Consider the following 13021-nt stretch of genomic DNA (forward strand, 5'->3'; position numbering starts at 1 on the left):
ATTATTTTTCTGGTAAAAGTAAAAATTGTGTCCCCCACTCCCCGGGCTGGAGCAATAGAACAGCGAGTAGAGCTTTTGTTTTACACATGACCGACCCAGGTTCGATCCCCAGCATCCCAACTAGTCCCCCCAGCCTGCCAGGAGTGATTTTTGAGTGTAGAGCCTGAGGAACCACTGAATGCTGCAAGTGTGACCCAAACCTCCCCAATTTGTCCCCCAGTGACCCCAAGTTTTAGCATAGTGAATAGGGCACTTGCCTTGCATAATTGACCCGATTTTGATCTCCAGCATCCTAGATGCTCTCCTGAGTATTCTAGAAGTGATCCCTGAGTGCAGAGCCAGGAGTCAGTACTGAGCACTGTCAGGTGTGTTCCCCCCAAAGAAAAAGAAAGAAGAAGAAAGAAAGAAAAGAAAGAAAGAAAGATAGAAAGAAAGAGAAAGAAAGAGAGAGAGAGAGAGAGAGAGAGAGAGAAAGAAAGAAAGAAAAAGAAAGAAAGAAAGAAAGAAAGAAAGAAAGAAAGAAAAGACAAGAAAAGAAAGAAAGAAATAAAGAAAGAAAGAAAGAAAGAAAGAAAGAAAGAAAGAAAGAAAGAAAGAAAGAAAAGAAAGAAAGAAGAAAGAAAGAAAGAAAGAAAGAAAGAAAGAAAGAAAGAAGAAAGAAAGGCCCAGAGAGATAGCACAGCGGTGTTTGCCTTGCAAGCAGCCTATCCAGGACCAAAGGTGGTTGGTTCGAATCCCGGTGTCCCATACCTGCCAGGAGCTATTTCTGAGCAGACAGCCAGGAGTAACCCATGAGCACCGCCGGGTGTGGCCGAAAAAACAAAAACAGAAAGAAAGAGGGGCTGGAGAGATAGCATGGAGGTAAGGGTGTTTGCCTTTCATGCAGGAGGTCATCAGTTCGAATCCCAGCGTCCCATATGGTCCCCCGTGCCTGCCAGGGGGCAATTTTCTGAGCATGAAGCCAGGAGTAACCCCTGAAGACTGCCGGGTGTGACCCAAAAAACTTACAAAAAAAAAAAAAAAAAAAAAAAAAAAAAAGAAAGAAGGAAGGAAGGAAGGAACGAAGGAAGGACGGAAGGAAGGAAGGAAGGAAGGAAGATGGATTGATTTACTGTGTGTGTGAGGCCCTGAGTCTCTGCCACCATATGGCTGAGTGACTTGGGAAAGGAGCAAAGACTAGCCTCCTACATACTATGTCAGCACGTACAAAGGCCCTGGGGACAGAGCCAGGTTGGAGAAGCTGTGGAGATGAGAAAAGATCCTTGTGGTGCAAGACCAGAAATAGCAGAGCCTGGAAAGGGGAGATTGGGGGTGTGTGTAGCAGGTTGGGGCATGGGCATGATTGTGGGGTGATTATTCTTGGCTCATTGACCCCAGCCCTTTTTGGGACACACCTGGCAGTGCTTGGGGGCTGATTCTGGGCTCTGCACTCAGGAAACCCTAAGAAATGCTGGTATTGAACCCAGGTTGGCTGAGTGCAAGGCTTAGCGCCGCCCCTGCTGTTCTATCTCTCCAGTCCCTAAACACATTTTTTTTTTTTTTTTGGTTTTTGGGCCACACCCTGTGACGCTCAGGGGTTTACTCCTGGCTATGCGCTCAGAAGTTGCTCCTGGCTTCTTGGGGGGACCATATGGGATGCCAGGGGATCGAAACCGTTGGTCCGTCCTAGGCTAGCGCAGGCAAGGGCAGGCACCTTACCTCCAGCGCCACCGCCCGGCCCCCCCTAACACATTTTTGTTTGTTTTTTGAGTCAGACCCAGTAGCTCTCAGGGGTTCCTCCTGGATCTATGCTCAGGCTTGGGGATCATATGGGATGCTGGGATTTGAACCACCGACCTTCTGCATGCAAGGCAATGCCTTGCCTCCATGCTATCTCTCCTGCCCCAGCATTTTGTTTGTTTGTTTTTGGGCCACACCTGGTGACACTCAGAGGTTACTCCTGGCTCTGTGCTCAGAAATTGCTCCTGGGGGCCAGAGAGATAGCATGGAGGTAAAGAGTTTGCCTTGCATGCAGAAGGTCGGTGGTTCCAATCCCGGCATCCCATATGGTCCCCCAAATGAGCCTGCCAGAAGTGATATCTGAGTGTAGAGCCAGGAGTAACCCCTGAGTGCTGCTGGGTGTGACCCAAAAACCAAAAAAAAAAAAAAAAATTGCTCCTGGCTTGGGGGACCATATGGGATGCTGGGGGATAAAACTGTGGTTCGTCCTAGGCTAGTGCATGCATGGCAGATGTCCTTACTGCTCGCGCTACCACTCCGGCCCCCTTTAAAGCATATTTTCGTTTGTGTTTTTTGTTTTGTTTTGTTTTGTTGGTCACACCCGCAGTGCTCAGGAGTTACTCCTGGCTCATGCTCAGAATTTGCTCCTGGCAGGCTCGGGGGACCATATGAGATGCTGGGATTTGAACCACCATCCTGTATACAAGGCAAACACCCTACCTCTATACTATCTCTGCAGTCCTAAAGCATATTTTTGTTTTTGGGGCCATACCCGGAGATGCTCAGGGGCCTGACTCCTGGCTTCGTGCTCAGAGTTCACTCCTGATAAGGCTCAAGGGACCCTACAGGGTGCCAGGAATCAACCCTAGTCAGCCACGTGCAAGAACCATGCCCTGCCCACTACACCATCCTGCTGGCTCCTCCTGGCTTCTCTCCTTCCAAGTGTGGCTGTGACAGTGGCAGTTCTGCTCCCTATGGAGACATGGCGGTTCAGGGAGGAGGGGCAGCTTGGGGCAGCTTTCTGGGGCCCCTGAGATGCTCATGTCACTGTGCTCCTCTTCCTGTCCAGTGGTCAAGCCCGAGACACTGCAGAAAGCCACGGTGGAGCTTCTGGACCAGGCACTGTGTGCCAGCCTGTATTGGTCACACGCCTCACTGATAGGATGTCTGTCAGGTTACCTAGACGGCAAGGTGGACTCCTGCCAGGTGAGCTCCAATTATGTCCCAGAAGGGATGGAGGGGCCCTCTTCTTAGCATGGGGCTGGTTCTCTGGGGGTCTTTTTAAAGTTGGTATCGCCTCTCCTGGCTGCCAGTGAGCTGACTAGTCGCTGGCATCAGGCAGCTAGATTATGACCTAAGCAAGGGGTGAGATCATAAAAGATCTATTAGGATTATGGGAGGGAGGAAATATTGTTTATCATGGTTTTGTTTGTTTTTTGTGGGGGGGGTCACACCTGGCAGCACTCTGGGTTACTCCTAGCTTCTAAACTCAGAAATCGCTCCTGGCAGGGCTCAGGGGACCATATGGGATGCTGGGATTCAAAACCACTGACCTTCTACATGAAAGGCAAAACACCTTACCTCCATGGTATCTCCTGGGCCCCTGTTTATCATGTTCGTATTTATTGTTTATTTTTTGGCCCACACCTGGTGGTGCTCAGGGGTTACTCCTGGCTCTGCACTCAGAATTACTCCTGGTGGGGCTCAGAGGACCAGGGGGGTTGCCTGGCATTACACCCAGGTTGGCTGTGCTATGGCTTGAACCATAAGGTTTGGGTTTTAAACATCTCAACTGACTGAGTTGACCAGGGCCAGCAAGGACCACACTCTTGCAATGCGTCTCACTTGTACCTAGACAGAAGGTTAAGGGATCCTTCTAGGGCTCAGAGCAGTGGCCAAGGAGCCCCGACCACACCCCAGGGGATGTGCCTCTGTCCCACAGGGTGACTCGGGAGGCCCACTGGTCTGTGAGGAGCCCTCTGGCCGCTTCTTTCTGGCTGGCATTGTGAGCTGGGGCATCGGGTGTGCTGAAGCGCGGCGCCCAGGGGTTTATGCCCGAGTGACACGGCTGCGGGACTGGATCCTGGAGGCCATGGCCACAGCCAGCAAGCCTCCAGCCCCCACGGTTGCCCCTGTACTCACCACGCCCAGCCCTCCCTGGCCCACCAGCCCCGAAGCTCCAGGGATGGACACCCCCAGCCAGCCCCCACCAGCTCCCAGCTCTGCGCCTCTGGATTCGGCTACAGCTGCCAAGCCACCAGGTATTGGAGGGGAAACAGGCCTAAGTGGGTGTTTCTGACCTCCCTCCCCACCAGACAGATATATACTCCATTCAAGCTCAGATTGGCCAGTTCTGGCTTCGTCCCTAGGACAGAGATGGGTAGTTGATTAGTGATGTCTGTCCAACATAGGTCACTGTACACAAGCCATCCTGCAGCTCTAGGGTACAACCATCATCTAGCAGTCCTGGGGGGGGGAATGGGGGGACGAGGGATCAGAAATCTAGAAGGACCTACAGGAAGCTAGAGAAGACTGCAGCCATAGTACAGCAGGGAGGGCATTTGCCTTGCACTGTCAGGAGTGATCTCTAAGCATTGCTGGGTCAATTTTCCTGCCTGAGAACCTTCATTTTTTTTTCACCTTTTTTCCCCACCCCCACCTTTACCCTGGTATTATGGATGGGGTACACCTGGCAGTGCTCAGGAATCACTCCTGGCTCTGCACTCAGGAATCACTCCCAGCGGGACTTAGGGAAAAACTTTAGGATGCTGGAGACCAAACTGGGATCAACTGCATGCAAGGCAAACGCCCTCCGTGCTTTCTCTCTGGCCTGCTGAAAGTTCTTTTCACCCTCAATAGTCTGAAACTGTGCCCAAGGGATATCTCCAGGGCCAGTGAGATGGTACAGTGGGGAAGACACCTGTCTTGCATGTGGCTGAGTGGGGTTCAATCCCTGACACCCATGGGCTCTTCTGAGCACTGCCAGCTCTAATTCCCGAGCACAGAGTGAGGAGTGAGCCCTGGGCATTGAAGGGTCTAGCCCCAAAACAAAAGAGAGGAAAAAGAAACACCTCAGTGCCAGCTTGGTGTCCCCTCTCCCCATCACTATTTTGTGCCCGCCCCTCAGGCTCCATTACTCAGGGGGGACGTGGAGGCCGTTTTTTCACTGCCTGCCTATCTCACTCAGAGACCCTAAACTCAGAGACCTCTCCTGTGCCCTCTCCTCCAGAGTGTGGGGCCAGGCCGGCCTTGGAGAAGCCCTCCCGCATTGTGGGGGGTCTGGCAGCTGCCTCGGGGGACGTGCCCTGGCAGGCCAGCCTGAAGGAGGGGACCCGGCATTTCTGTGGGGCAACCATAGTGGGGGACCGCTGGCTGCTGTCGGCTGCTCACTGCTTCAACCAGTAAGACCCGGCATGGCTGGCCCAAGGGGGAGCCCCCTCCACCCCCAGATTCCCTCAGCACCCTCCTCCAGCCTGGATATCCAATAGCAAATGATAAAGGGTGGACAGGAAGGACAGTTGGGGAGACTATGCTTTGGGGGTTGCAGGCTCCACTTGGGGGGAGAACCTTTGGGACACCCATCCTCTCTGTGCCCTGGTCCCCCAGCTTCTCCTGGTTGGTATCTGAGACCCTTTTTCTCTACAGTACCAAAGTGGAGCAGGTGCGGGCTCACCTGGGCACTGCATCGCTGGCGGGCATCGGGGGCAGCCCGGTGAAGTTGGGGCTCAGGAGGGTGGTGCTGCACCCCCAGTACAACCCGGCCATCCTGGACTTCGATGTGGCCGTGTTGGAGCTGACCCGGCCTCTGGTCTTCAACAAGTTCGTGCAGCCTGTCTGCCTGCCCCTGGCCATCCAGAAGTTTCCGGTGGGCCGGAAGTGCATGATCTCAGGCTGGGGGAACCTGCAGGAGGGAAATGGTGAGTTCAGGGCCTGGGCTGGGATGTGCTCATGGAGTTTTCCCTAGAGGCCCCCTATCTCTGCTCCTCAAGGCCTTAGGGGTTCGAAACCTGATCCTTGGTTCTGTCTAAATGAAGCATTTCCTTCCTTCCCTCTTTCCCTCTTTCCCTCCTTCCCTCCTTTCCTTCCTTCCTTTCCTTCCTTCCTTCCCTCCCTCCCTCCCTCCCTCCCTCCCTCCCTCCCTCCCTCCCTCCCTTCCTTCCTTCCTTCCTTCCTTCCTTCCTTCCTTCCTTCCTTCCTTCCTTCCTTCCTTCCTTCCTTCCTTCCTTCCTTCCTTCCCCTTCTTTCTTTTCTTCGAGCCGCGGTCTGTCCAAGGCTAGCGCAGGCAAGGCAGGCACCTTACCTCTAGCACCACCCCCCGGCCCCTCCTTCCTTCTTTCTTTTCTTTTCTTTTTTTTTTTCTTTTTTTTTGGTTTTGGGGCCACACCTGGCAGTGCTCAGGGGTCACTCCTGGCTGTCTGCTCAGAAATAGCTCCTGGCAGGCACGGGGGACCATATGAAACACTGGGATTCGAACCAACCACCTTTGGTCCTGGATTGGCTGCTTGCAAGGCAAACGCCGCTGTGCTATCTCTCCAGGTCCCCGCTTCCTTTTTTCTTAGAGGTTCAAAACCTAGCCCATGGTCTGTCTAAATAAAGCATCTTCTTCCTTCCTTCCTTCCTTCCTTCCTTCCTTCCTTCCTTCCTTCCTTCCTTCCTTCCTTCCTTCCTTCCTTCCTTCCTTCCTTCCTTCCTTCCTTCCTTCCTTCCTTCCCCTTTCTTTTCTTCCTTGCTTTCTGTTGTTTTTTTTTTTTGAGGGGGGGCATACCTGGTGATGCTCAGGGCTTGCTCCTGACTCTGCATCAGGAATTACTCCTGGAAAATGCTCAGGGGACCCTATAGGGTGTTGGGAAGCAAACCCAGGTTGTCCTTATGCAAGGCAAGCACATTACCCCACTGTGCTATTGTTCTAGCCCCCCTAAATAAAGTTTTAGTGGCAAACCCAGATGTAGCCCCTTAACTTTTCTTTCTTTCTTTCTTTTTATTTATTTATTTATTTATTTATTTATTTATTTATTTATTTATTTATTTATTGGTGTTTGGGCCACACTTGGCAGCACTCAGGGGTTCTTCCTGGCTCTGTGCTCAGAAATTGTTCCTGTTGGATTAGGGGGACCATATAGGATGCTGGGGACCAAACCTGGGTCAAGTGCATGCAAGGCAAATGCCCTACCAGCTGTGCTATCTCTCTGCCCCTAATAAATAAATAAAGTTGTATTGACACACCTGTCCCCAGACAGGAAAAGATACCGAGACAATCCTTCTCAGACTTATTTTCTTTTCCAATTTTGGGGGCCACTGAAACCTGGGGTTGTTGCCTGCAAAGTCACACTCTAGCCAGCCCCCACCCTTGGAGCTGGGTCTCCAGATTTGGGGTCTGTGAGAGAAAAAGCTGGGAGACTCCAGAACTTGCTGCTGTTTGGGATGCTCTAAATGGAGGCAGCTGCCTCGATGGGTCAGGACTGTGGTCCTAGGAGAGTTTGAGCTCTGACTACCGAGTCCTGAGGATCGCTCTTGGGGCTGTGGTCAGAGCTGATGGCCAGGGCACAGGCTGCGGCTGAGGAATGAGGGGCCCCTTTCCTGCAGCCACCAAGCCTGACGTGCTACAGAAAGCCTCTGTGGGCATCATTGACCAGAAGGCCTGCAGCGCCCTCTACAACTTCTCGCTCACCGACAGGATGCTCTGCGCAGGCTTCCTGGAGGGCAGAGTTGACTCCTGCCAGGTGAGCCAGGACCGGAGGATCCTCCCACCTCACCCCCTGCTCCTCAAAGGCTGCAATAGAATCCTGGGAGACCATCCCCAACCCAACCTTCCTCTTTCCTCCTCCTCCTCCCCTTCCACCCCTCACATGCTCTTCTCCACTTTTTTTTTTTTTTGGTTTTGGGGTCACACCCAGCAGCGCTCAGGAATTATTCCTGGCTCTATGCTCAGAAATTGCTCCTGGCAGGCTCGGGGGACCATATGGGATGCCGGGATTCAAACCACTGACCTTCTGCATGCAAGGCAAATGCTTTACCTCCATGCTATCTCTTCGGCTCCAAAATATTTTGTTTTGTTTTGTTTTGTTTGGATCACACTTGGCGGTGCTCAGGGATTATTCCCGGCAGTCTCGGGACCATATGGGATGCCAAGATTTGGACCACTGTCCTTCTGCATGCAAGGCAAACGCCTTACCTCCATACCATCTTTCTGGCTCTTCTCCACTTTTGATTTTGTTTTTAAGGCAGTGTTCAGGGGTTCCTCCTGGCTCTGCACTCGGGAACTACTTCTGGCAGGCTCAGGGGACTCTATGGGATGCCAGGGATCGAACTGAGGTCGGCTACCCACAGGCAAATGCCCTCCCACTGTGCCTGGCTCCTTCTGTCTCTCTCTCTCCCCCTCTCCCTTCCTCTCTTTCTCCCTTTCTCTTCTCTCTCCTCTTCCTCCTTTTGGGGCTTCACCTGGTGGTGCTCAGGGTTGACTTTGGGGGTCTGCACTGATGGAATAATCACTCTTGGTAAGGCTTGGGGGGGGCCTTATGAGATGCTGGAGTTGAGTCAGATCAGTTGTGTACAGGCAGGGGCCTTTGGGCCAGAGTGATAGGACAGCAGGGAGGGTGTTTGCTTCATACATGGCCAACCTGGATTTGATCCCCAGCGCCCTCAATCAGTTCCTCCCAGTCTCCACCAGGATCCTTGAGTGCAGAGTCAGCTCTGAGCATCATCAGGTGTGACTCCCTCCAAAAAACAAGCAAAGCTTCTGCCAAGCAAGGCCAGGTGGAAGCAGAAACACTTCAGGGAACACACCTGCAATCTGCCACCCTCCCTACTGTGGGTGAATTCAAGGAGATGGGGTTCTGCAGGTTCTGGAAAGAGACGAAAGAACTCCCCACATGATGTGCTGACTGCTTGGGGCTCAATGTGACAGCAGAGATCCTGCCCCTGCTGCTAGCCCTCCACCCTGCTTCTTTCCTAGGGCGATTCTGGGGGGCCCCTCGCCTGTGAGGAGACCCCTGGTGTCTTCTACCTGGCGGGAATCGTGAGCTGGGGGATCGGCTGCGCTCAGGCCAGGAAGCCAGGGGTGTATACTCGGGTGACCAGGCTGAAGGGCTGGATCCTGGACACCATATCACCCCGCCGCCCCCCTACGCCACCCCCTGGCATCCCCCTGACCACCTCGGCTGGCATCCCAACCCCAGGGAGCCCAGCCAGCACTGCTGTGGCCCTGACCACCAGCTCAGCTGCCCACAGGACAAGCACCAGCCCAGAGCCAGCCTCGTGGGCACCCACGCTGCTCCCCCTTGCCCCGATGACCACCCTGAGCTCCCTGCTGCCAGGTATGGGGGTTGGAGGGAGTGATTGGGGTGTTGCTGTTCCCCTTGGCTCAACACTGGATGGTAAAGCCACACACAGGGCTGGAGAGACAGTGCAGCAGGGAGGGTGGCTGTTCTTGCACATGGCCACCCACATTAGATCTTGGTCACCCCAGTGTCCCCTGAGATCCATCAGGGATGACACCTGAGCACAGAGCCCTGAGCAGTGCCGGGTGTGGCTCCCCACACAAAAAAAACTATAAATGGATCACAAGCTTTTCTCCAGCCCCAAGGCTGCCCACTGGGGGCCCTCAGGCCTTGGGCCTGACCATGGAGGGGGCTGCACCCCATGACCCCTGTGGGCACCTGTCTGGTCCTGACCCCTTGTTGGATACATCACGGAGCACTAATGCTCCCCACACCCACGTTTGGGTAACCCCATTTCTCTTAAACCACATCTAGGGGGCCTTAGGGATACTCAGGGAACACCACAGAGTTGGGGTGAATTCGGGCTGTGCTCAACCCTTTGAGCAGGGTCCCCCCACTGTTTCATCTAACACCCCCCCATCTGCAAAGAAACCAAAAGCAGCAATCTGGGAGCTGGAGCTGCCAGTCCCACCCCAGCCCTGGCAGCCCGACCCCCACACATCTAGTGTTTTGAAGGGCTCACCCACAGCCCATCTGACAGAAGGAACTCAGGGTTCTGGATCCTCACAATCTATCTTAACAGTGATACCCCTGAGACTTCCCACTCATAAGAGGTTGGGCCCATAACTGGGTAGGACAGCCAGACCCGGGGCCACGTGGGGCGCCAGGTTAGGGAGGAGGCAGGATATCAGGGCTCCCCTAGAACCACAGTTCCCAAATGTTTCTTGCTGGAGTAGGATGAGGGGGCCAGCAGCCTGCAGGTGAGGCGGGGATAGGCACCTCAGAGATAGTCTCAGAGCTGAGCCCCTCTGCTCATGCAGCCCTGGGGGTGAGGGTGGTCGTGGGATGGGGATTCAGGAGTCCTGAGTGACAAGGGGACTAGGAACACACTTGCTAATCAGTATCCCAGGGGTGCAGGGGATTCAAGAAAGGCAGAACCCATAGTTAGTAGCAGAGGGTCAGGGTTTCTACATGGGAATGAATCCTTGAAGCACCCTGACCCCACACTTGATACTGAGTGAAGTTGACAGCCACCCCTGCCCCCAACAGGCATCGTAAGAAGCAACCAAACAGGGCATATATGCATGTGCAAAGGCTCTGGGGTGTGGGACTTCGGATAGGGTGGAATGGCACCATGACTGAGATCTGAGCACAGACACGCTTTGGGTCACCCTGCTCTCACAGGCTGTGGCGTGGCACCAGCGGGGGCGTACACCCGCATCGTAGGCGGCAGCGCGGCGGGCCTCGGGGACTGGCCGTGGCAGGCGAGCCTTCGGCTGCGACGCCGGGAGCACCGCTGCGGGGCCGTGCTGGTGGCCGACCGGTGGCTGCTGTCAGCTGCACACTGCTTCGACGTGTGAGTCCACCCTGGGCCTGCACACTGCCTAGGAAGACCCCGTTGTGTGTATGTGTGTGTGTGTGTCTCGGGGGACCCTGTTGTGTGTGTGTGTGTGTGTGTGTGTGTGTTGGAGCAAACCCCACAGCTCCAGAACATTCCCTAAGGATCACCCTTGGGCCAAGTCCAGGGTGGAAGCCTGGCATCAGCTCAGCCTTCCAAAAAGTGGGTACCTAGAGGGTCTGGAGATGCCTAGGTTGCACCCTGTGGCCACTGAGGACATGGGGTGATGGGTGCACGGGGGTCACGTCTCTGCAGAGACCTCCCTTCTAGACACATCACACCCCGTGGAAAGCGGGCTGACCCCATGCCCACGTCTTGGTATCTTGGCAGCTACGGAGACCCCAAGCAGTGGGCGGCCGTGCTGGGGACGTCGAGCCTGGGTGGTGCCGACGAACAGCTAGAGCGCGTGGCACGCTTGTTCAAACACCCCTTTTACAACCCTTACACACTCGACTACGACGTGGCACTGCTGGAGCTGGCAGGGCCGGTGCGTGCCAGCCGCCTGGTGCGGCCCATCTGCCTGCCTGCGCCCTCGCCCCGTATCCCCGACGGCGCACGTTGTGTCATCACCGGCTGGGGGTCCCTGCGCGAGGGAGGTAGGTGTGGACTGGCGCCAGGGGCCCCCTGCACCTCTCTATTCCCTAGAATCCCCCACGGGGCGCGCGTCCCAGTCCCCGCCGTCATGTTACCCGCAGGCTCGATGGTGCGGCAGCTGCAGAAGGCGGCCGTGCGGGTCCTGAGCGAGCATACATGTCGCCGCTTCTACCCGGTGCAGATCAGCAGTCGGATGCTGTGTGCCGGCTTCCCGCAAGGTGGTGTGGACAGCTGCTCGGTGAGACCCCCGTTCCCATAGTGGGTTGCTGGTGAGTGTGTCACGTTTGGGGGTTGCCACCGGGTGTGCTCAGGGCCTAAGGGTTGTGTTTTTCTTCCCCACCCACCTTCAGGGCGATGCCGGGGGACCCTTGGCCTGCAGGGAGTCGACCGGCCGGTGGGTGCTAACTGGGGTGACCAGCTGGGGTTATGGCTGTGGTCGGCCCCATTTTCCAGGCGTCTACACTCGGGTGACAGCAGTGAGAGGCTGGATCGGGCAGAACATACAGGAGTGAATGAACTGTCCAAGAGAAAGCGGCGGCAGGGGGGATGCTTTTGTCCGGATAGTTGGGGATCCAGTCGCGGGGTATCACAGGATGCAGGTGGACTGTTGGTTGCAATAAAGAACCCCCCTGGTCTGGCTTGCTGGCTCGGCACCTCCACATCAAAGGGGTAGAGGCTGGTGGGGTGACGGAAGACGGGCATTTGGCATGGCATGGGTGGGTCAGGGGGTCTCGGCCTGACGCCCCACCTCCACCATTTATTGGCTCAACCCCAAAACTCTGGAGTGGGAGGGTATTCGACATAAACCCCCCCCCCCATTCATGCTCCAGCTCCAAAGGAACATTCTGGGCCCCAGGGCTTGCTTGCACTTGGCCTGGGCATATCAGAGATCACCCCTTTGGAAAGTTCTGGAATCCTCCCCACAGCCCCAGCTCGAAACCCCGGCTGCTGCGGGGTGGGTGCGTTTGGGGGGCAGAAGAGGGGCGGGCGGCAAAATCCCAACTGTCCCAGCCGCCTCGCGCACGACCACCGGCCGTCGACGGGGGTCACATGTTGGCTCGTTCTCGCTGCAGCCGCGCGTTGTAAGCGCGGGACACGGTGTTCCAGGCGTCCATGTAGCGGTCCATGCACATGGCGATGCATTTCTGAGGAAAGGGTGTGTGTGGGGCGCGCGGGTCAGCGAGGGGGCGACCCCACTCCACCTGACCCCGCCCGGCCTCCCGGTGTCCTCACCTGCTCCGAGTTGTCCAGGGAGCCCCCGGGCTTCCCGATGCACTTGCGGAAGCACTTGTCGGTCATTCTCTGTGCGGGCGACACACGCGAACCTTGAGCCGTGCGCCTTGCGCGGCCCCGCAGACCCCCCGCCGCCCCCCGCGCGCGGCCCGGCCCCGCCCCGCACCTGGAGCAGCTCCTGCGCGTTGGCCACGGCGATCTGCACCTTCACCTGCTCCATGATGACGCCCGGGTCCAGCTTGCCGCTGCCCGAGCTCCCGAAGTCCGAGCCGAAACTGCTCTCCATGGCTCCGCAAAGTCAACCGGGCCCAGGCCGCGCGCGCCGCGCAAAGCACGCCGGGAAGCAGCCCTGGTGAGCACTGAGACAGGCGCCGGACTACAACTCCCAGCAGGACGCGCGACAGGGCACTTCCGCCCGACTTTACCTAGGGGGGCGGGATCTGAGCGCGACGCGCTTCCGGGACGGACCACGTGGCCCAGGTGAGCTTGGAAGGTCGCAGTTATTGGCCCTAGAGGTCTAGGTCAGGGGAGGGTCAAGGGCGGGACTCAGCTGGGGCGGGGGAGTGCTCCAGCTCCCAAGGTACACCGAGGCAGATCTTAAAACCCAAATTTTTATTGGTATCTTGTACAAAAAAGGATT

At 56.0% G+C, this 13021-nt stretch overlaps 2 protein-coding genes across 2 annotated transcripts in view; one reads left to right on the forward strand and one right to left on the reverse strand.

Moving 5' to 3' along the window:
• Positions 1–11660, forward strand: part of TMPRSS9 (transmembrane serine protease 9) — a 27281-nt gene extending 15621 nt beyond the window's left edge. Inside the window, exons 9-18 of the mRNA XM_049788250.1 lie at positions 2789–2925; positions 3662–3980; positions 4949–5120; positions 5365–5636; positions 7303–7439; positions 8672–9032; positions 10341–10512; positions 10885–11150; positions 11250–11386; positions 11499–11660. Coding sequence (XP_049644207.1) covers positions 2789–2925; positions 3662–3980; positions 4949–5120; positions 5365–5636; positions 7303–7439; positions 8672–9032; positions 10341–10512; positions 10885–11150; positions 11250–11386; positions 11499–11660 — 2135 coding nt within the window. The remainder of the gene's footprint in view (positions 1–2788; positions 2926–3661; positions 3981–4948; positions 5121–5364; positions 5637–7302; positions 7440–8671; positions 9033–10340; positions 10513–10884; positions 11151–11249; positions 11387–11498) is intronic.
• Positions 11661–11849: 189 nt separating this feature from the next.
• TIMM13 (translocase of inner mitochondrial membrane 13) lies at positions 11850–12725 on the reverse strand. The gene is made up of 3 exons (XM_049789478.1): positions 12548–12725; positions 12382–12450; positions 11850–12293 (listed from the first exon to the last, which is right to left on the reverse strand). The coding sequence occupies exons 1-3, from the start codon at positions 12665–12667 to the stop codon at positions 12195–12197; spliced, it is 288 nt and encodes a 95-aa protein (XP_049645435.1). The 5' UTR covers positions 12668–12725; the 3' UTR covers positions 11850–12194.
• Between the last annotated feature and the right edge of the window lie 296 nt (positions 12726–13021).

The sequence above is a fragment of the Suncus etruscus genome, chromosome 15 (assembly GCF_024139225.1).
Source record: "Suncus etruscus isolate mSunEtr1 chromosome 15, mSunEtr1.pri.cur, whole genome shotgun sequence".
In the NCBI taxonomy this organism is placed as follows: domain Eukaryota; kingdom Metazoa; phylum Chordata; class Mammalia; order Eulipotyphla; family Soricidae; genus Suncus; species Suncus etruscus.